The 24,583-nt window shown below is 37.4% G+C and overlaps 1 protein-coding gene across 12 annotated transcripts in view; it reads right to left on the bottom strand.

The window, feature by feature from the left end:
* Positions 1-24,583, bottom strand: part of LOC111925702 (uncharacterized) — a 198,231-nt gene that overhangs the window by 28,047 nt on the left and 145,601 nt on the right. For 9 of the 12 annotated variants that reach the window (XR_015283034.1, XM_086876592.1, XM_086876593.1 and 6 more), the window contains one exon: positions 7,074-7,154. The exons of 1 other annotated variant lie outside the window; for it this stretch is intronic. Coding sequence is in view for 10 of the 11 variants with exons in the window: in XM_086876592.1 (XP_086732718.1) it covers positions 7,074-7,154 (81 nt within the window). In the remaining variant the exon portion in view is untranslated. Of the gene's footprint in view, positions 1-1,236; positions 3,391-7,073; positions 7,155-24,583 lie in introns of those variants that run through there. 2 more of the 12 variants (XM_086876596.1, XM_086876600.1) reach the window with 1 other exon arrangement.

Below are 24,583 nucleotides of genomic sequence, written 5' to 3'. Positions count from 1 at the left end.
TGGTCTGTCATAGAGATGTTTTCATTCTGGGACACACACCAGAGAGAGAGAAGCACAAAGTACAACATTACCAATCAAAATTGTCAACACTGGGATATCTATTGAGAGTTTTAGATATATTCAGCACTGTATTGGTGCCTGCAACCAGATTCTTCTCATGCAACAGGTTCTCACCCTTTTCTTTCTGCGATATGACTGCAATAAAATATTTCCTTTTTGTTTACTATATTGTCCTAGCTAAATCTCCACTACTGTCTACTTCATTGCAAAATCAGTTTTTATTTTGTTTTGCCTTTAAATGTTGGGTTTCATACTTGTCTCGCCTTTCTTCTTCTTGCCCTTCCCTTCCCTTCCCTTCCCTTCCCTTCCCTTCCCTTCCCTTCCCTTCCCTTCCCTTCCCTTCCCTTCCCTTCCCTTCCCTTCCCTTCCCTTCCCTTCCCTTCCCTTCCCTTCCCTTCCCTTCCCTTCCCTTCCCTTCCCTTCCCTTCCCTTCCCTTCCCTTCCCTTCCCTTCCCTTCCCTTCCCTTCCCTTCCCTTCCCTTCCCTTCCCTTCCCTTCCCTTCCCTTCCCTTCCCTTCCCTTCCCTTCCGTTGCCACTGTCCTTCCTATGTCTAACTGCAGTAAAGTACATACTTCAATTTCACAAAGAAATGAATACAGAAATATCCTAATTTTCCAACGCTTACCTATAACTCTGGAATATCACCACATGATTGTATTATACAATGTGCCCATGCCCTATAAAGCAGTCCAGTTGCTCTTTATTGTGTAGTTCAGCTTTCTTATCTGTTGTGTTTTGTTCAGTCTGATACGATAGTGCAGAATAATAAGAGCATTAAAATTGCATGATTGCAGTATTGGAAAAAGACCACTGCTGTTGGTCAAGTACTAATGAAAAATGGATGCAATTCCTCACCAAATTTGGACAGCCATTTTAAAAGCAGTCATCTAAAACCAGGCAGTGTTTAGAGATGCATGACTACAATGTTTACCCATGAAGAAAACAGTGTTTCTTTATAATTCCAAAGAACCATATGTCTCCTTTAGTGGATCATACCAGTTTCTTTAGTGAAGGCTAGTAAGGGTCATTAAACACCAATGGGTCTCTGAGTCCTTCTTCAGAGTCAATGACATTGTAGGCTTCACCAGGGATCTCATTTCACTTCTGTACGAGATCTTCAGGGCAAGGGAGGCAAATGAACTATGAAAAACATAATCACTGCTTTTACTGTAGCCTTTTTTCATCATAAAAATTCCATTTATTTAAATTCCATTAAAAAACACATTTGCCTCCTGAAAGCATAAATATATACTTTTGTCATAATTTTTCATTTCATAAAAAGCGTTTTATGATTCTTTTGGAGAAAAAAAATTCTCCATAATAAATTTTACACAAAGTTGTTATACAAAGTTTGGGACAAAGGAAGTGATTAACAAAGTAAATTCCTCTAGAATAGTTTCTCAGATGTGACAGGAAAATATTTCTCAAGAACCTGAGGGAATTAGTAGTCTAACATTCCTTTGCAGAAATGACTTGAGCACCAAGGTTCAGCTTCTCAAAAGAACCTGGGCCTTTAACTCATATTTTAATTTAAGAGTGTTAGACACTCTAAACCTATGAGGATCTAGAATTCAGGATGAAAAGCCTTACAGAAAGTCAAGGGGATTTGAGTTATCAAAGGCCAGATTTTTTAAAAAGTATTTGAGGAACTTAGAGGCAGAGATAGGTGCCTAGCTGGTTTTTTTTTCCAAGTAGAGGGAAGAAGGGTTAAGTCCCTAACACTCCCTGAGATTAGTGTGTTCTTAGCAAGTGCTAACTACACCTTTGGATCTAAATACCTTTTTATAAAGTTTCCTTGAACTGGTTTTGAAAGTGGTTTTATCATCTGAATGCAATGATTTATCCTATGCTTAATTCCTGGCCTCCCAAAGATTTCCACAGACCTGCTTTACACAGCTAATTTTGTGCCACAGTCTTGATGGAAATGGACAGAACTGGAAAACAAAATTCTTATTTGAACAAAATTTAGTTGGCATCTGGATCCAGAAAATCATAAATTTTGAGAGTTGAAAATAACAGGCAAGCAACCCACATCATCATCAGCCCACCAGCACATCTGTATGAAGTCATACTGTTAGCAGTGCCAGAGTCTGACAATATGAATGACTAACTTGCTTTCACCGTGTTTGCCATGGGAAGAATATGAGGGATACAATGTACAAAGAATTTCAACACAGTGCAAATCTGGCAAGATGCAGTTTCAGATTTTGATTTCTGAGGAAACAACTTTTTTTCTGATTGCAATATACCATGGTTATCTGCAGCTCTGTTTTTTCAGCCTCTGCCAATTTATTTCTTGCTTTTATTATTTACTCATATAGTTATCTAAATATAAATTTCCCTGTAACACTTCTCAGTATTCACCCTTTAAAATGAATCTGCTCTTTAGTACTGAAAACGTTAGTTCCTTCCTGAGTCATGTTTGATTTTTTTTCCTGTACTGACTGGCTTCTGAACACAGTGCCTGATGGTAAGCTTTGTCAAGAGATGCTGAGATATAAAGAACAACAGGTTACCTCATAATCTCTTCTTGTTAATGCTTGTTCTGGAGAGCACCTGCTGTCTTTAAAAGGGATTTGAGTGACCCAAGATTAAGAAGTCTCCCTACAACAATTACTGTTCTTATCACTGAAGAATACTCATACCAATGTGACATCTTCCTGATGGTTTCAAATTCACAGACAGAGGGAGAGATAAGAGCCAAAGAACCATACCGTGTGCAATTATAAGAAGACATCAAACCAGTCCAGTACAATTCCATTTTGGAGAAGAGTAACACTATTAGACTAATTGATTTCTGCCTGGAAAGTAACTATTAGGAAAAAACACCCTCTGATTTCATTTAAAGAAATTTTAAAATGCAGTGGTGCCTAGAGTATTTCTAATCCCCTTTCTGGATCAGCCTTACTGGGCAAATAGCATAAGGGGCACAGGGACACTAAATGGATCACACGACCTAATATCAGCAAGATATTAGAGAAGACATTAAACCTTGAGAGTACCACGGACTATTCCTTGCTACCTCTTTGTTTTAAAACATACAAAATATGGACTTCTGTTCTACTGAAGTCAAATTTGCCATTTGCCATTACCTTCCATGACATCCATCATAGTATGTCCCTTACTCCTCAAAACATTCTTCCAAGCTTGTTTATCCACTGAGCTCTTATCACCATCACTTGCATTGACGGTATTTGTTAAAAGCTGGTTCTTTGAAACATTATCCAATCATCAATATTTTGAAAATGAATGTGGGAGGACAATATTTTCAAGAAGACTGTACCCATTGCACCCATTGAATCCATCCATCTTCACTTCTTTCTGACACTCTAGGCACAAAAAAAGGACATGAATTATAAATCTGTTTGTTCTTCTCTTCCTCCCTCAACTCAGGACCCTAGAGATGACATCTTCAAGAAATAGAAAAGGAAATCAAACCTATATATCAAAAATAATTTTTTCATACTAACTGAGAAGGTGAACTTCCTAGGAACCTTCCTTTCTCCAATCTGAGGGCATGTTGAGGTCTCCAGATGATCAGTCTTCTAGCTTAGAGCAGTAATGTTTACACCATCTAATTCATTTGCATGTTATATGAAGTAAAATGGAATTGACCTAATTTCATTTCCAAGCAAAGAAAAAACAACTAGCAAAACTCACAGACTGGTTAGAACCAGATATTAATTATTTCAAATCAGATGCAAATGATAGGTTTGCCAGAAGAAATAAGTGACACAAGGAAACAGTGAGAAAGCGTAATTGAAGATTGGCATTCTGAATTTCCATGATGGAAAGCCAAGATGGCAGTCTGGTACAGCTGAAGAAAGTTTTGGCTGTCCCAAGTCAAGAAAGCAAAATTATCTGACATTGATTTACTTTTGCTTCGTTCTGTTTAGGATACCTCCAATGGAAGAGGATACAGTCCATTGCTTATAAGCTCTCTATTTAAAAATGCATTAGAATACTTTTGCTAATAATATTTTTGCTATTTTCATGCTAATAATGAAACTTGAAGGATAATCTCAATATAACTCCAAAGTACATTTTCGCAGCTGTCTTCCTGACTGTAGAACATCTGATAGCCATTGATTATATCCACAGTGGTAAGAAAAAAAGCACAAACAGCAACCAAATTAATTAGTAAGCTGCAGCATGCTGCCAAAAGCAGGGATGGCTAAACATTAACTTTATTGGGGTCTGTGCATCTACCATGTCAATGAATATTAGCAGAAATTGTGTCAGCTACGTTGAAATCCCCAGTGATACACGGTGATCTACTGAAACAGACAGAGACAAGAAGGTAGACTTCTGTTTGTCTGTATTGGACACAGAAATCCAGACTCTTCCAGTGATCCACAGACCAGTTACTATACAACAAACCCCACTGGCTCTGTCACAGCTTGCTCAGCTGTTGTGCCACTATGTAGTTAAGAAGCCTTTAATCTTCAGGCTGACATAGGCGCAATGAGTATACAGACTAAAATTTCATACACAATTTGGCTGAAAGCTAATTACTGCCTGTTATTCTAGCTACTTTCCTCAGAACAGAAGAGTGGGGGGACAAAATCAAATGCACTGCTTTCACTGCCTCATGCTTTGTGATATGAACTGCAACTGTGAAAACATAAGCACAGAAATAAAGCCATTTCTATGTTTCAAGAGTACAAAAGATTGTCAGATAGTCATAAAATGCTGCTGGTCAAGATGTATCCCTCAAGATATAGGCTTAATTTACTCCAGATTAAAATTCTGTTCTCCAGGTTCCAGCTGAGGACATATTTTTACAATAGTTTCCAGTGAAGTGTGCATTTTCAGATCTAAGCAACGGTCCCTAAAATGGGGCTTTGTGATACTGGAAATGAGTCCACTAAAGGCAATTAGGACACAAAGCTTTATGCTCTTGTGTGTAACTCTTGAACTCCAGTGGGACTGCTCAGATTGTGCAGAGTGAGAAACATGAATGAGCCTTTGCAGGATGAGGGACTTAGTGTAACATCAGTAATACCATCACAATATCCTAGTTAAAATTTGAACAAGCATAAAGATTATTCTAAGTGAAAACTGTTGTTCATTAAGTATGGTAGATCAAACAGAATGAAGTAAATATGACAAGGGAACCAGAAAAAACCTGCAGTAAAAGTAAAGCATGTGGACATGTATATAGCATGGTTTACCAAAGGTAAAAGAAAATACAAATAAGCTAGGAGATAATGTGTTTCAAAATTCAATAATCATGGAGAAAATATAAATTAATAAGGAAAATTAATCTCAAAAAAAAATATTTGTAATGTACAAGATATCTGAGTCACATCCATACATATATGTTTTTAAAATGGCAAATCACATCTTTCAACAACAAAAAGCTTTTTTCATAGAGAATGGTATAAGAGATGCTCTTAATGAAACAGTTGCACTGTCTTCTGTCACAATATCCTTTGATGACAAATTGTGCTTCAAAGTGAGAGCCAAGTTAATTCAGATTCTTATTCTGAATTCCCCCATAGGAATCCATACCTTTTTCTTTTTTCTGACTATAGGAAGAGCCCAAGCAATGGAGAGCCCATGAATAAAGCCCACACTTTCCAACTTCTTTCTTATGTAATACTTTTCTGTTTAATGTAGCTATTTATTGGACACTGATTTAAGTACTTCCATATATTTATTTATTTCAGTTTGGAAAATGACAACCATTTTGACACATTTTTTTCAAGTAAACTGTGGGTTTCAGCATTTCTCATAATGTATTCATATCCACCACCATTCCTTAAAAAAAGTAAAAAATTAAACTATAGCTTTTGCGGGAGATTTCATTTATTTCCAGATAATCCATTAACAGTTCTTCCACACTGTACACTTGAAAACTGTTTTGCATCTGTATGTTATTTCCTCCCCAGTTTTTGTTCTCACTGTCTGACTAAATCAACTGAACCCAATCCAAACAATTTTCTAAAGGATGTTGAATTATAAAATAAACTCATTTGTGCATCATAGGAAACTTGTCCAATGAGAGCCTCCTTTACACATCAGCCCCACCCTTTCCAATCTTAAAAATACCTTTGGAATCAAATTTGCAGTTATATGAGTTCCATGTACTTTTGATATTCAACTAGTTTCAGTTGTGCTTCCTATCTCACCATAGTTTTTAGGTAACTTACAAGTTTCAGAAAGGTTAGATTCACTAGAAAGCAAGCAGATAAGAAGACAAGAACATAATCATGATGCTCTATAAATCCACCTATATCATTAAAGTTATCTGCAATTCCCACTGCCTTCTTTCAGGAAGAACATGAATGACAGTATGGAGAAGACACTACATCCTGAGCACTATTTCTGAGGCAGGGTCACTTTGGAATAGCTCTGATTTTCATAGCAGAATGCCAGAGTGCTGGCAGAGACACGCTGTTGAGCTGCCGGAACCCTTGGTCCGACCCAGCACAGCATCTCCTGTGTGTTTTAATAATGAAGTTGGTCTCCCGAAATGACCAAAAGAAGCATTTATCACATTGAATCCTCACATGCATTCAGCTTTATTTTTGAGGCAGTAGCCAGCCATGGCTGACTGGACCCCAGGCTATTCTAAATTATACCAGGGCTAAGAACACTGTAAATCAGGCAGGAAACTTTAAAGCCACCTTTGGCCACAAGGACCATCAATCCTTTATCCTTATTAGTCACAACTGGAATCCAGCCCAAATGTCTGCATTGTTAAGCAAAATACCATCTCCTCCCCCATAACCTATGGAGGTGGGAAAAACCAGAGAGAAATAGGATGTTTACCATAAAAAAGAATTTATATGCAAAAAATTGTGCTCCTGCTACAACCAGCAGTCTACAGCAGAATATTTTTAGGATACAGATAATTCTGGCTTAGTTCCACAAAATAAACGATAGAGCTGCCTCAATTTAATTACCACCCCATGAAGAAATCTGACAGCCCCAATGCAGTGCTTAGTAAGCATTTTACCTCAGACAGCTTGAAGATGTATTGTAGAACTGAAATTACAATACATACCATGACTTGTTCTGTCATCCTACTTTGGGAATGCAGCTTGCATGTCTCTATAATGAGCTGTCTGATATTCACCCACTTCACCTGTGGCAAACAGGAGTAAAATGTAAGTAACCATAAGCTGGCATATTAGTTGAATGTAAGCTAAGATACTCATTTTTGGCAGATGGTTTCAGATTATTCTAACTAGCTCTACAAGTTTAATGCATAATTTACTTATATTTACGTTTTGAAAACATTTTGATATTTCTAAATTATTAATTATTACAATCTGGGGGAAAAAAACCAAACCAAAACCAAACAACCCATAAATTCAGTTCTCTTCTCCTTTTTACATTTCTGCTTAAAAAATTCCTGGGAAGTATTTTAGGGACATAATTCCTACTACCTCTAGAACATGATAAAATATGTATAACTTAAGAACAAATACGTGCTTCCTATTAAGAAAACTCTGCAAGAAAAATGTTTCTCTGCTACAGTCAAAAACCAAAGAAAAACAATACATTAAAAACAAAAAGTAATACAACATTTTTTAAAGCCTACACTAATGCTGTTCTGTCTTACTCTGTAAATAAAAGTATTTATGCTTAAAAGTATATGCTAGTCTGCACTTCTGTGAGTATCATGAAATTATGTACCTTAATTAAAAACCCAAACCAGGGATTAATTTTTTTCCAGCAGAAGAAAGTTTGAAATTTATTTATTCATATGAAGTCTTACAGAGAAAATGGAGAAGCTTTATTTTCTTTTTAATTATGCCACTATATCAGAATTGGACTGTGTCACACTTCCTTTGGCTAAGCAATTTTTAGGAAGGGTGTGGAAAAGCAGTTAAGCCCAGGCTAAATTTCAAAACACCCACCTCAAAAAACTATTCATATTTATAAGAAAGCCTGCCTAAAGCATCCAAAAATCAATGAGTTTTCATTGAATTAATCACTGACTTAACACCACTGTGAGTTAAGTGTCATAGACTGAATAACGCTTAATGCCATCTCAGAAGCCAGCTATTGCAGAAAAGAGATGATTCTTCTGTTTCCTGTTTGGATTCTAGGAAAGAGTCATTGCAATGAACACAGATAGAAAAAGACATTTTAAATCATATTAGAAAGATTGGAGTCCAGATAATGCTAGTATGGAACTCTACACTACCTGTAATATAATCAGTGGTCGTGAGTTTAGAAATTATTTGGAAGATAATTTAAAATTTAGGATTGAAATATCTTTATAAGAGCAAAATACTAACAACTTGTGATATGTTCATTTATGTTTGGTCTTCCTTTTTCTGTTTACTGTACCTATGTTTGTTTAAGTCAGCAGTCCTTTCCTTGAGATTGCCTCTGAGCAAGTGATAAGATACTCAAAAGTAATTGTGTAGATCATACAGCAGAAAAAAATTTTGGCATTGTATACTTAGCTCTTTCTGAAGACCAACCCTCTCTAAGACAGCTCAACTTAAGAATCTAAAAGCCAAAAGGTCAAGAATCCTAAAATGTTGAACTGAAACAAGGCAAGCTAGATTACACAAAAAAACCTGATACTTAAAGGTCAGAAGACAAGATGATCCAATCCATTTAAAAGTTCAAATACACTTGAGAAAATGACTTCCTATATGATTTTTATTTTTATTTTTAAAAAATAAGTGGAAACATCTGCAAGATAAAATACAGTTTTGATTTGCCAAAAGTTGGCTCCCTTACAAACCCTGTGTAAAATTGATTTGATTTGTATCTTACCCATTATTTTGAGTATGAACTATTTCTCAAACTTTATTTTCTTTCTCTTACACAATATATTGCTCTTTCAAAAATAGAAATGTTCCATCACTTTTCTTCAGGCTGACAGGGTTACAGAAAACAGAGGTACATCAGGATTTTGAAAGCACTTCCACTCCCAGTCACTATTACTTGAAAGCAAGAGTTTTAACTCTCAAAGAGGCATGATGTCCAAAAAGAAACAATACTCTGAAAAAAGATGAAAAATTGTAGATTACTTTCACAGGCTCTTATTCTACAGGGGAGAAAATATCCACATTCTATCCAGGCTTCTTTGAAAAGAATATTTTCCTTTTATACAGAGATAAAAAGCAAAGCTTTCAGGTCAGAGGCTATAGGGGAAAAGAGCTAATGTCTCCCCTGCTTTGATGTTACAAGTAGTGCCTCGTTACAGAAGTGTATTAGAGCTACCAGTAAACTGAGCCAGCATATTTAATAACCAGTTTCAGTATGGGTGGCATATGGATCATTCTGTACATAACACAGCAAGCAGTCATGTGCATTACCAACAATGCGCAGACCTTTACTTTTATGTATTTACATTGCTTTAAATTATGGCATAGCTAAAAGGTAATTTTTGATTTACAGATCCTGTAGGAAGACTTCTTATAAGTGTATCTGTAGCAACTATGGACAGCAAACCAGAATTAAGAGTTCCTCTCTGGGTAACATGTAACACATATAATGGGGTTTGTACTGGTGTGTAATGTCTGGAAATGGCACATTTCAGACTGTGAGTACTCAACGCAACAGCAACAAATGTTATTTGCTGTCTCATTTGCTTTTGAAGCTGAAGGACTGCAGGCTGGAGGAACCAGCCCAAAACAGCATGGGCTGGTGCCCCTGTCTTTCACAGGTTCCTGGGAGCTGAAGGACCAAATGCACCAACTTGTATTGGCACAGACGCCTCTAACAGAGCAATTTACCTATTAACTGTTGGAAGAGTATATCTCAAAATTCAGAATGTGCTAGAAAGACACCAAAAAATATTACCTTAAAAATCAACCAAAAGTTAAACTTTTGGTGTTATGTAGTACCAAGCTACCATATACTACTGTATAACAGTAATAGCCTTAGGGGAAAAAAAAACCAAAACAATGAATTATTTTTTACTTACTTGTTTTTGTACCCATGAAACTTGGTAGGAGTACTAATCCTCAAATTAACAAAAATAACATTTATTCTCTTAAGTATTTGATATCCTCCAACAGACCACAACAAACCTTAAAGCATATTTTTTGTCTGAATTTTCTATAATTTGGGAAATTATGTTTGTTTGGATATTATTAGTGAAATACCAATTGCTGAGTGAGACTACTGATTGTGCAAATATGAAAATTACATGAATACTTGTATACCCTATAGTTTGAACACTGCTTAGTAGACAGAGAGATTGTTCATCAAAATCTCTCAAAAATCTCAGGTAATCAGAAAGCAGAAATGCAACGACTCGATATTTGAACCACAGGTAGATAAACCCTGGCAACTTTTCTTGTGCAGGAACTTCTGTAATATCTCTAGATTTCAGCTAGAAATGTGGCTAGTGAACCACTGCAAGAAGGATTACAGGGGTTTGTGAAGGAATTTCAGTAGCGAGTCTCTGAGGGAAAGATGGAAAACATTCAAAAGAAAAGGAAAACCAGTAAAAATACTGGGAATGGGAAAGTGAAAAGAAATATGAGTTCAGGGAAAAGCTAAGAAAAAGGGAATTAAAAAAGCTAGATATATGAGGAGTGTGGATAAAGAAAGAAAACTGCAAAAAATAAAAAATGGGGAACCTTAAATAGAGAGGAACAAGGGAAATACCAGTTTCACTAAATGTTTCCTGGTACAGCAGCAAAGAAACAAATCACTCTCCCTATAGGTTCAGGTACCTGCCACAAAAAGTCCAGGAGGAGTTTTTGAGCCTGATTATTCTTAACAGATTTCCAAATTACATTTTTAGCTTTGTAAGTTTTATTTATAAATATATTTAAGATGAATGATTCACTGGAAACATTGGAGAGCACAATGTCCTAAATAACCACAGCTTTTCTAGACTCGTTTTCCACACAGGTAAGATAGTTTTTAACTGATGATACTGACTTCAGAATGCTATGAAATTACACTTTCCCTCTGCTGGGAGCTACACCTCCGAAAGCACAGGTAAAGTATGCTTTAAAAAAACCAAAACACAGGTATCTGAAGGGAACTCATCTTCCTGTCCCTCCTACTGTGAACCCACTGTTCCTTCTGAGGTCATATAAACCCTTCACCACATACATATAAACATGTCCTGTATGGAAAAGAGGCACAGCAGAAAAGGCTCACAAGCCCCACTACAATACTATCAAGAGCAGAAAGCTGTAAACTGGAACCCAAAACCACAGCAGCTATATTCATCTCCTGAGGTGCCTCAGAGCTTTTAACAAATACAACAAAAAATGCAGATTTACTTTTTCAGTGGAAGGTAAGACACACAAAGATTATATTTTGTTTCTCTCAAGTGATTGCAAGCGACGATGTTGTGATGGACCATGCCTCTTTTTCTGTTTCAACATTTGTTTTGGAAATCACCAGATGTTTAAAGGCTACCTCTCTAGTAACACAATTGTAAAACTCTTAAAAACTCTCTGCTCTGATCTGCCAGTTTTTCATCCTGCCTCCACAGCAATTTCTGCCTTACTGCTGTAGTATCTGCAATGGCAGGTGGGCTCCCAAATCCCTTTTTCTTTTCATATGTTAGCATAACTCCACTCCATCTAGATCAGAATGATTTTTAGATTCATTTTCTCCCCTTTCTTTTGGAGAGTGCCCATTCTAGGTCCCATAGCAGGACCAGAAGGAGCAGGTGAGGGTTTCCAGGTGGGAAGTAAGCAGGGTGATACAAGGTGCAACTTGTAGCAAGGTAGGGTGCAGTCATAGGGATCCCCAGCAGGTTGTTGTGCTTTCTCCCCCTTTCCTCCCTCTTTTTTGCCCTTGTTTGTTCTTCAATAATGAGTCACTGGGAACAAAGACCATCCAGTGCATGTTCTTGGGGAAAAGCATAAATAAACAAACAAAAAAAAAATGTAAAAAAAAAATCTCTACTGCTGCCAAGAAATAGTGATGAGACTTTGCTTTAGAAAGCTATGTGACTTATAAACAATATGTGACTGCCACGTGCTAAAAAGGAACAAGGTCTCTAGTGAGAAAGAAACAAGGTGTTATTCTTAAAAGACAAAGTCAGGAGATACAAAAGGGCATACATCATTTCCCTCTGAAATTTTATGATAAAATGACAGCAAAAATCAGCTTAGAAGCAACACGTGAACTAGCCTTCTGTGCCTCCTGCTCTCTTCCTTCCAAGACTAAATGGATCTGTGTCTCTCTTTTGTCATATTGTTGTAACTTTCATTCAGTCTCCCCACTTCACCTTGACCGCATCTGAACAGTGACAATATGTTTCTTGTTCTTCACACTTTTCCCAGCAAGGATCACTGACAGCCTCTTACTTTGTATTTTCTCGCCTTTTCAGGCAGGGATTTTTTTTTTCCTTCTTTTTTCCCCAGCCATCATCACTGCTATTTGGGGAGAATTTGGTTCAATTTCCATTTTAAACATGAAATGTTTGAATTAGATCATAATGTCTCCCAGCTTGCAGAGGAAAGAGCTGGTCTTTAAAAAAAAAGTTTCATTTTTTACAAAATAAAAAATGAAAAGCTGCAGAATAATCTTAAATCATTTTATACTGCACATAGAACTTCAAAATAATGAGACCTCTTCAATTTGGAAATGATTTGGGTTCTAGGCATATGAATCAGAGAGAGCTGTAAAATTATTAGAAGACAGCAACATCTTTCGTAAGCACTTCAATTCAGAGGTGATCAAAGATTCTGGACTTGCAGAGCAATTTACTTGGCATTTGCAGGAAAGCCTCACTCTTTCAAACTGAAGCACTCTTAACACTATGAAGAACTTCAATAATTTTAAATTGGCGTGTACCATACATGCCTAGAAATCCAATTCAGGTTTTAAATAAAAACACTATAACTTCAGAAGTATGAAGAACCCACCCACAACAGAAGAGTGTTTTAGCCTCTCCAATTCAGCCTAGCTGTTATTTCCCCCATGCTAGGTTTTCTGGCATGAGGAGTTGCTGATCATCAGAGGTGAGTGAGGTTTTTTTTCTTTTTATCCTTGCCTTCTGATTATCTATGAATATTTTCCTAAACTCAGTAAACTTTTTTGACAACCTTAGTTTGCAAGCTGATTTTCAAGGTGTGAATGCTAGTTATAAACAGTTTTAAAATATTTTAAATTAAAAAGAGAAGACAATGTTTAAGCCAAATCAAAGATGTAATATTTTCCCAACCAAAACTAATTATGATGAGTTTAAGTTTGCAAATTATATATATACATATATAAATAAAATTTAGCTGAGCTTAGGCTTGCAAATGGCTTAGGTTTGCAAACAGCTGTTCTTAAGGGAAACACAGAGTACACTGAGTTCTGAAGTAATATTGATAGAACAGGAAAATAAAATTAAATTTTAAAAATTAAATTTCAAGATGTAATTTTTAAGTCCCCTGAACAAGACAGGTCCTGTGTTGACCCAATAGATCCTTTGCTTCCATGCAAGTTGTCCTACTACATAAAACAGACTCCTGACACCAGCAAACTTGAGATTCCTCTCAGTTTTTCGTAGCATGCAACCACCTTTCCAGTCATACTGGCCAAACAAAAACCCTTCCTTGTGGGTGGTCACATAAGAGCAAAAGTCTATAGAAACTCAAGGATTTTTTCTTTATTAACACAGAGGCAGGGCAGTGTGAGACATATATGAGGCAGCCAGTGGTATTTCAGGCAACATGTGGTTTTGACACTCAGTCCTGAAAGTCTTCTATTCAGGTCTAACCACGTGCTAGAAAGACATCAACACAAGTTTGAATAGATCTTGATAATGCTGGGGACAACTGGTGCATCAGAAACAAGTTGGTGGAGGGAATTGATCAGATTAGGTGACCCCCAAATGTCTCCCTCAGGCTTTAAAACCTCACAGAAGTTGTTTTGTTTCATGCAGGTGAAGCAGTGATGGATGGAAAAGCCCTAGACAGCATAATCAACTTTTGTCATGAATAAGACTTGCTGCCATTATTTTAGATTTTACCCCCTGTAAGTAGCTTCTCCAATATACAGCATACTAAAATACTTTTATTTGGGAAGGAACAGGAAGTCATCTGCTTCAATCTCCAAATCAACAGAGAACCAGAGATCAGGTTGCTCAGGATTTTGTACAGTCAAGATGTGAACATCTCCAAGGAAGTGGTTTTATAAATCACTAATTCTTCTTCATGTTCTTCCTTTTTTGCATTACATTATCCTAAAATTATGAAATTTTAAATTTTCTACCTGAGACATTGATAGTCAGGCCTGTTTCTAGGGATAGAGCATATCTATGAAATATTAATGTGATATAAACCTATGCAGGTGCCCTTGAATGTTTTTAGTTCTACTGGAGTTCATGTGATCTATGATAAGAATTCTGTTCTGCTCCCCATGGGTTATATCTTAGCCTCAAGACTTAGTGGATGTGTGACTTAGTGTGAATTTAGTGGAGACTATGATGTCTATAAACCCTTACAAAATCTCACACAAAAAAAAAAGGCATTAGCAGGTTTCTACTGCAAACTATGCCAGGCTCACTGTCAGACAGCAAAAGTGCTTACAAATATCCATCATAATGTTCTCAGGCTTATAAAATTAATTTAGCCCCTTGTGGTGCAGACTGACAGGAGCTAGTACTGAATGCATTTTAAAGAATGCATCCTCTTTTCTCAAAATTATAAAATGATACTAAACCTCTCCATATTCTTTTAAATAATGAAATCTGAAGTATTTGTAACAGGACAAAAGTGTGACAAAACTTGAGGACCAAACCACTGGACACAAGATTGTATCTTAAAATTGCATCTTAATTATTTCCTACCCAATTTGACTTTCCTTTCCTACATCTGCTTACTGTGAAGTTTGAAAGCAAACTTGTTTTGCAAATGATAGAAGAACTGTATTCATGGCTTCAAATGGGAAACTATCTACATGTTCACTATTAAATGTAGATGCAGTCAGAAAAATATAAGACATTACCAGTAAACAAATATTTCCAATGCCTTAATTCTTCAAATTTTTAACTGCAGTTTTAAATGAAATTTAAACAAATTTAATGTATATAATTTATTTCAGGAAAAAACACCCACATTTTTAGCTTGCAATAGCATTTAGTGCTTTGGTGCTTATCTATTGAAATAAACTATATGGGAGAGAAATGTGTTCCTACCTTCCATGAAGCTGTTTGGCACTGTAAGACAAGGTTGTTCAAATAAAAAAGTAGTTAATGTTACTAAAACTATTTTGCATGGTAGCAAGATGACTCCTATAATTTTTGAGCCAAAATCTTGAAAAGTTCATGACAAGACAAAAATCTAGAACTCTTAATCTGTAGATAATATTTCAGCTTTGTCACTGTTGAAGATTATGGTTGTGCTTTGAGCAGTTTAATCCAGTAATTAAGGATTCCCTTTATGCACACAGAAACTATCTGAAATCAGCTACCTTCAGCCTTTCCAGAAGCCTCAGGCCAGGAGGAGAAAAAGGTAAATAATGTCAGAAAAAGTGCATAAGCTCAATAAGCTCTACTAATAACTTCATAGATTTCCCTTTAGGATTCATTCAACCTCTTAATGTTTTAAAAAACAAGCTGCCTAATGTCCTAAAGTTTTGAAATGTGGTAATAAAAGTTTTTAAATACTATTTTTCAGTACTAATTTGAGAAGATTTTGAATTAAGAAGAATGGTTTTCCAAGTCAAAACCAGCAGCTCTCATTTGGTTCTGCTGTAGTTTTTTTTAAAAAAAAAACTCATTTTTTGTTGTCTCCATGCTTGAAACAAAGAAAGAATGAGAATGTTTTAAAAGAGTGAAAAAAACTAAAATAAGGCTGCAGATTTTCACAATTAATTGATTAGATGAGTTGTCCCCCTCATAAATAAATAACTCTTAAGACATAATCAATGAAAATTGTTTTCCATTCTAAGTGGAGAATGTATTCCCCTCTTTACCAGATCAACCCATCAGATAACAGAATTTTGAAAAAGGAAGGATTGTGGTTTGGTGGGACCACCTGGAGAGAACAGTTCAGAATGGGAGATGAGCTGAAAAGGGTTTTCCACACATCCCCTTGCTGCAGAGGCTGTTGAATGCTTCCTCTGCTCTCATCTACCAGAGCTACACAGGAAAACGGCTGCCAGTGGGAGTATCCTCCACTGTATAAAGGCATCAGCATAAAGCAAGGCTTAGTGTGCTGAGACTTTGTGCTTCTCTAAGGACTAAATTCCTCTTGAGTGTCAAATAATTAGAATAATTCTCCACTTATGACAGACTAAGAGAAATTACTTTAGATTTAATAGAATTGAATTTTGTTGAATCTGTTCTTGGTACATGTTTGCACAATTTAGTCCAAGTTGAATGATCTTAAACTAGAAAAAAAAGCATATATTTCTTCTTGCTAATAGATGATTTGCTCAAAGAAGTTGCCAAGTTGGATGATAAACTGGATCCTAGATGGGCAGCGTAAAGTCACTTCTTACATTTCCAGTGAATGATCTTAAGATACTCTGGGATCTTGGAGGGCGTAATGCTGCCATTTGACTTAATTTTTACCTCCACCAGACCCTCCACCTCATACAAATGTAGAAAGAAACATTCTGGGGATCAGGAAAAAAATACAGAAGACCTTGTGTCCTGAAATGCCTGATGTTGCTCTCTGGACTAATGGGTGATGTGAGGTCATTGCTCACCAGTTCAGCAGCTCATTAACTTGCATGGTGGTAGGGTCCCTGGACAGCCAGGAGCCCTCTCTAGCACACCAACAGCTCCTGTAACCACACTGGCACATTCAAATTGTGGGAACTAATCCAAGGCAAGCAGCACTCCATTCTGTTTGGTTTTGATGGTCATCACTGACCCTTCAACAAAGCCAAAGAATAACCCACAGTTTGTGACTTTTCTGCTGTAACCAGCAGATCCCCACAGTATGGGAGATAAGGAGTGAGAAATGCTGGAGGGAGTTGCTCCAGAGACCCGAGCTGAGGGCTTTCAAAGTTCTTCCAATCATTCCCATAAGAGAGCCAGCAGAACAGTTTTGAGTAAGATTTCATCATGTCAGTAACACATTTCAAAATACATTTCATTTTCTCCCTGATGAAACAAGCAATAAAACTTTAAGGTCCACATTAAAGGTGGGGTTTTGTCTGGTAGATTTTTTTTTTCATTCATATCACTGTAAGACACCTGCAGGTAGGTGTACAAAAACACAGAGGAGAAGAATAATTTGAAAGACCATTTTCCAAAGGTCCCGCTCTCTCTGCTATTGTGTTTCACTGCCCTTCTCTAATTAGAAGAAGCCCTTCTCTAATTAGAGAATCATAGAGCCACAGAATTGTTTGATTTGGAAGGGATCTTAAAGATCACCTGCCTCCAAGCCCCCTGCCATGTAAATCTTCTACTTAGACCAGGTTGTTCAGAGCTCCATCCAGCCGGGCCTGGAACATTTCCAGGGACAGAGCACCCACAGCTTCTCTGGGCAACCTGTTCCAATGTCTCACCACCCTCACAGTAAAGAATTTCTTCCTAATATTTAATCCAAATCCCCCTCTTTCTTTCAGTTTAAAGCCTTTACCCCATGTCTTTACTACACGCCCTCTCCAGTTCCCTTGTAGTTCCCCCTTGTATCCGCCCTTTAGGCGCTGGAAGGTGCTACAAGGTCTCTCAGAGCCGAAGCCCCGGAGGCAGGGATGCGGCCCCCATTCCGGCAGCACACCATGAGGCATCGCTGGAGATGTTTGGCACCCTGAGCAGGCGGGACAGGCGGCGGCCGGAGCAGGCGGGCGGTCCCCGGCCTCTCCCCAGCGCCCCCGGGAGCGCGGCCTGAGGGAGTCCCCGGCCGGCCCCTCCCTGCCCGCCTCTGCCGCCGCCACCCCCGTCTGGCTTGGCCCCGCTCCCACGGGAAGCGGCGGCGCTGACAGCACGGCCGTGTCACTCCGGGTCCGGCTGTCACTGTGCCTCGGGCCGCTATTGAGGGCCGTGAGCGGGGCGGCCCCGCCCGGCTCGGCCGCCGATCGCTATCGCGGGCTGCGGCTGCCCCTGCCATGAACCTGCCTGCGGGAGGGGGCCGGCAGCGGGAGGGGGACGGCCAGCAGAGAGCCGCAGATACAGTTTGGTTTCTTTTCTTATTTCCCTCTCCTTTCTCCGGCGCTCAGTCTTTTGTGTCAGCTTTCAGAAATGCTCTGTTTGACTGGCAGCCTGTCACAGATCAGTTACCACCTAAAGCCGCTTGGCAGGGAGAGGTGACGGCCCAGGAAGGGATCTAAGTGGGTTTATCAGTGCTTCTTTACGCCTCGTGAGCTCCTTGACACAAAAGGAAAGGGTATTAAAGATCTAAAGCGAGCCCAAAAGCGTGAAAGCTCCTTATAGGCTGCGAGATGTGGATGTGACTAAATTTTTAAATATTTTGAGTTGATGCTATTCATTTTGCCAATAGAGTAGAAAGAATTTTTGTTACAGAAATGAGTGTATGTTCCACTTGAGTGAGATTTGGAAAAGGGAGGAAGTCCCTAAATATGTGCTTGGAATATTACAACTATCCTGTATTTACAACCATGCATCTGTTTTAAATATATATATATCTAAAATCTGGTTTTGGGAGTTTTTTTTTAAATTAAAAAGAAACAAATCCCCAATCATTTAGCATATAGAGTGTTCAATTCCTGCTACTATTGCTAAATTCATTTAAGAGGGTTGTGTTTGTTTGTTTGTTAAACTTTAAACGTTATGACATATTAAGAAAGGTTGGCAATTTTCAAATCCTATAAATGGTAAGCATAGAAAAGGTCCAGAATTCATTAGGTATATGGCATATCTCCTTTCAGGCTCTTTTATGCATGGATTATTGTTAAAGTAGTGTATTTTTAGCATGCCAATGGCTTCTTACAGCACATTACTACAACCATAATGGTTAGACTATAGGCAGCAGAGCACAAAGCCTTTTCTTTTGTTCCTAATTTAGCAGATCTCAAATTATTTTATTGTCTGTTTTCAATTAAAACAAATATTTCTATGGGAGACAACATTAGCAAGGTGTGTGATTTGGGGGTGAAGAAATATAGAAAAATCCAACCTACACCCTGGTGGCCAAAATAAACAGACTTTTTCATGCTCTATGTTAAGGAAATTTTATGCATTCTAAAGCTCACATAATCTGAGGGTCATATTCCAGTGTTGGTGAATGTTAATGAGAGTTATGCAGGGATCAAGAATTGTCATGTTCAAGATTACCTTTTCTTCAGTTAGTCAAAATACTTATTATTAGATTATTTATTAATTTTATTTTTCATATTTTTATACATTTTGTTCTGAAAGGAAGTTTTTAAAGAGTTTGGTATCACTATAACATGGGAAGGGGGGGGGGGGGGGGTTCAAATACAAAAAAGTAGTCTCAGTCCTTCTCTTGATTCTGTATAGTCACCCAACTTGTTTTTCACATCATTATAGCCCCTCCTAGCCTTCACATCTGCTGTCTACCATTTTCATTGCTTATAAGCAGCAGGTGAATGGCCCAAATGAAAGATTTAACAAGCCCTCAGTGGAGCTGCTGCCTTGAAATTTCACTCCCCTACACAGTGCTCTTTCCCTTTCTTTGTCTGAAATAAAAAGGGTTTTTCTCAGATCATTGTCTTGACTGTTGGCTAATATTGTCATCCTCTATAAAGTTCTGTATCTGGCTACAAATCTGCAAGTGAGTACTGTTAAAATATTTTCATGCTATTTCCTCAATTTGTAAGGCAGAGAACTCAAATCATTCTTCCCACCCCGTTGTAATTAGAAACCTGCAGAAACTCAAGGAACCCTGTTGACTGGTGCAAATATTAAGCAAGCAAATTAAGTGCAATATGTGCATTTAGAGTTCTTATGCATTCTTTTTCCAAGTTGACAAAAAAAATGAGATGTCTACTTGACCCATGAAAATGGAACAATTGATTTTTGAGCAGTTCTGGTTAAATCCTGCAGCAAACAAAATTTGAAAAGTAATACATCTGAAAAACCAAACATGCAGGGAAACAAAATACACTTAGTGTTCTATTCACACCTAAGATTTAAATTTTTCTTCTTCTATTATTTTTCCTCTGTAAAAATAATCAGACTTTCACTTCATTTCCAAATACACTTGCAAGCACAGCACCACATCTCCTCTCCACCAGATCACCCTGTGAGGACCACAGTTTCTCAAGCTGCATCTACAATGAACTTGGTACTTCCTCTGCAGGGTTAACCAGAAGGACTACTAACAAGATAAACCTGTTGCCTTTGAGGTGGATTAAGGTAAACAGAAAATCCAAACCCATCACAAAATTAACTGGGGTAGAAGGTCATCAAAACAAAGCTTTTAAGTCTTAAACTGAGATTTGAAGTTAAGAACTTGCAAATCTAAAACCTAAACTTTAGATGGTATCTGATTTTATCTGAGGTATTATATTATATTATATTATATTATATTATATTATATTATATTATATTATATTATATTATATTATATTATACTTTAAATAAACTTCAGACTAGAATTAGGCTAAATTTATCAATGCAAAGAATGAGAGAAGGTGAAAGACTTGTCAGAAGTACACACAGCAGTTGCAGGCATTCAGTATGGCAGCTGGGGTTCTTTGGAAGAGCTGAAGACCCCTGCAAACACACATAGGACATTTAGAGTGCCTTCAGGTGAAACTCATAAGTACTGGTCATAATATTTTCTTTATAATATTCAAAAAATAAATGTTGACATTAATTCTATAAGTGCATAACCTTTCTCAGATTATCCAGGAACATCTAAAGCAAAGATCTGCCCCAGCTATAGGGGTGATTTGTCTCCTTTATCAGTCACTCTTTCTCACTTTTCCTTGGATAAACTGCAGTGGAAAGCAGTCTTTGCTTAGCCAATATTCAATGCCACAGCTGGGCCATGGGAGGCCACAATTCCTTGTTTTCCATCAGACAGGAAAAGAAATTTCAGCTTTCCAGTACCCAAGACACATTCAGGCACAACTGATTAAAAGTGGGCTGTGCAGCTTGGTCAATGTAAAAGAGGAAAAGGAGTCCACAGAGGAGGAAGGGAATGAAGGAGATGGAAATAAGAAACTAGAAAAGAAAGGTGCTGATTTTAAATTCTCTTTCTCATAAACACCATCACTTCTTGAGCCACAACATTTAGCCTTTTGGCTGCTTCACATTGGCTGCTTTTTCTGAAGGCTACGTTTTAAAATGAGCTTTTTAGTCAGATGCTTGCTAAAGCAGCAAGTGGCAAGAGAGCTGGAACTCACAGCCTGCCTTTCACTGGCCACAAGCTGTGGCAGGTGGCATGGGGTCAGTGGCAGGAGCTCACTGCAGGGACTTGTGGCCACGTCATCCCAGCTCTTCAGGGAGGGGATGGCAGGCAGGAGGACCCTGGTACTGACAACCCAGCACTCAATCAGTCCAGCTATGAAAGAGATGGGGCAAAGAAAAGACAAGTGACATTATTTCCATCTGTTTCAATACAGAAGCTTACACCACAGTAAATTAAGTAAGCCACTTGATGTAACAGGGCATGCTGATAGAAACTTAACCAACCATTCTTACTCCAAGCCTTTACCTGGTGAAGACAATATCAGTTTTGAGGCTTTAAGTTTCTGACAAAGTGAAACAGAGTATTTTGCAAAAAACATGTAGACTTTTTTGTTGTCAAAAATAGGAATTTCAAAGACACGGGGTGTGTTAAAAACCTGTGGTTTGGAAAGAGTGACAACTACCATTGCTCAAATGTGAAAAAACCAGAACCCTTCTAATCCAAAATTCTTTACCTTGATGTACCCAAACATTAATTTTAAAGGCACAAACTATGTAATAAGTATAAAGGACAAGTATAAACACAATAATATCATGCTTACCAGTAATTTTTTTAGACATGATTAAAACAGCTGGTATCTACCACACAAAGGCAGTTGTATAACAGAGGCAGAAAACCTTAATCCTGTCTGTGAGGCCTTTAAAGTTTCCACTAGGATGAAGGGTGCTATAAAAATATTTTTAAGCCTGTAACTAGCAAAAATTACTTCATTATGATCTCATGTGCTGCCAGAGCACCAATTAAATTGACTTGATAATGTTATGATTAGGCAGTACTTTTCATCAGTTACAAAGCTCTTGATTGAAGAAGAGATTTGCAACATTGAAAGAAATGACCTTGTGATGTGGATTTTTATCAATGACTTTTTACCTTGCTGGTTTCCAATTACATGACAAATAAATAATAGTACTTGCAGCTTCTATTATACTTCTGAGGATCCCAAAGTACTCTGCTGATTAATTAGCTTCACAAGAGCTGTGAGAGTTAGATACATGTTATCCCATTCTTATTAACAATTCAGAATTCAAATGTGATATCTTTACACCATTCAAATAAATAGCAAAAATCCTCTTGATTTTAGGAGGGGTAGGATTTCATTCAGACAATTCAAGCGGTTTGACCAAGGTCAGAAAATATGTCTACAACAAAACTGGGACATTTCTCCTGTCTCACTATAAACCAACTCAGGAAAAAGGTGCCCAAGGAATTCCACTCTATCCTGCATTTCCTTTGTCAAAAAGTCACGTTTAAAAGTCACAACATACCTCTATGAACTTAATTTTAAAAATAATTAAAGCAAATTTGTTTCTTGGAGTAAAGGAGAGCATATGTTCCACAAAGCATTTTTTCAAGTCCTTTTCAGCCAATAATATAGAAGTCTGAAAACACTTGCTTTTAGTATTTATATGAGCATATACATTGAATAAATGTGTATTTGTATTAAATATGTTCTAATATTTGTCTCAGCAGGAATTCATATAAGAAAATCAATGTACAATACAGCAGTCTACTTGGAGATTCTCAGCACGTGCTAAGGCAAAATCAAAATTAAGCAATTACATCATAATAAAGAATAATTTAGAAAAAAATCATTTGTGTTCCTTGATGCTCTAAATGTGTACTTCCTGGTTACAGTTCTTTCTCAGAGCTAATTGCTGTTTAGGATACAGTGCTGTGGGTGTTCTACACATTGCACTGCAGACTCCTTTGAAGACTTATAGAAAAGAAGGAGAGATAGAATTTTTTTTTTCCACTTTTCAATTATGGAACAGAGTTGAGACAAAAAAAAAAAAAAAAAAAAAGAGTTCTGGACTCAGTTCAAAAAATGTGGTACTAGAGCAGCGACAGCTGCACTGTGTTACTAGTTGTCCATCAGGCCAGCTGCTTTCCTATCAGAGGAGGAACAGAATCTGAGCTACCTTCTTGTATTTGGAATGAATATGTCACCAACTAATCCTTTGCTGAAAGAAAATGCATCAAAAAATTCCTCCTTTTTGGGGATTACAGACAAACTCAATGCCTATCCCCCAGTCTGAGCTAAAAGAAGTGTGACAGCAACCCTGGCTCATGGCTTCTTTCCTCTTCAAAAGATATTCCAAGGATCTTGCTGTGAATGCAAAAGACTCATCATTGATTATTAAATGTGGATAGAGTGGTGAAATTTAATTCCTGAACTGGTTCTTCTCTTGTAGTGTTGGTGGAAGCAGAGGAGACCCTGGAAAGGAAAAATGAACTAGTGCAAGAGATGCATCTGTGTGGAGAATGTGGGAAGGTGACACTTTCAGATAGTTATAGAGACCTATGGGAGATAAGACACTTTTGGCAAAAAACAAACAAACAAACAAAAAACACCAAGCAACCAAAAAACCAAACCAAACTAAAAAAAAAAAAAAAAGAAAAAAAAAATCCTAAGGGATGACTGCACAGTAACCAGTGTGTCAGAAAAACCAAAGCCGAGGATTGCTAAAACAACTACAATTAAAAGCAATTAATTAGATAGTGTGAATCAGAGCTGGTTAGTCTGCAGGGTACAATAACCATTATGTGGGTAGACTAGCCCAACTGGGCCCTGCATGGGGATTACAAGATTTCTAATGCTATGACAATTTCACAATTAATCTATTCTTTTAAAACATCTTTATTCTTGCAATGCCTTTTTATTATAATAAATTTACATTATAAGTTTGAATTTTTTATATAATATGAATATATTATAATAAGTTATGTTATAAAAGTACCTCTATTATACAACCACGTAATTTCATTTGGTCAGGATGCAGTAAGTGCAGTAGTAGGGAAAGGGAAAGAACTTTACAATCAACATTTAATCTGGCTGTCAGCTCAATAACAGAAAAAAAAATGAAGCAAGTTTTCATGGTATCCACAAAGGCTCTAGGCAATGTGAACCTTGGATCTTAAATTAATGCTTAGAGACAAAGCAAAGCATAAGCCATTTTACAGTTGTACACAGGTGGCTTTATTGGTTTTGACCCATAAATGCCAAATTTCACATAAACTGTGGTGTAACATAAAAGCTTCCTTCAAGTCACCTTTTGCAGCCAGCTCAAAAGTCAGGTACTGTTCTCCGCAGGATTTCAAATACTGGAATCACAGAGTGGTTTGGATTGGATGGGACCTGAAAATCATCTACTTCAAAACTCCCTGCATGGTCAGGAATGCCACCCACTAGATCAGGTTTCTTGAAGTCCTGTCTAACATGGCCTTGAACACTTTCAGGGAAAGGGCATTCACAGCTTCTCTGTGTAATCTCTTTCAGTGCCTCGTA

Source organism: Cyanistes caeruleus, chromosome 2 (assembly GCF_971803275.1).
Source record: "Cyanistes caeruleus chromosome 2, bCyaCae1.hap1.1, whole genome shotgun sequence".
Classification (NCBI taxonomy): domain Eukaryota; kingdom Metazoa; phylum Chordata; class Aves; order Passeriformes; family Paridae; genus Cyanistes; species Cyanistes caeruleus.
The sequence above is the reverse complement of the archived record's forward strand: the minus strand, read 5'-3'. Positions and strand labels throughout refer to the sequence as shown.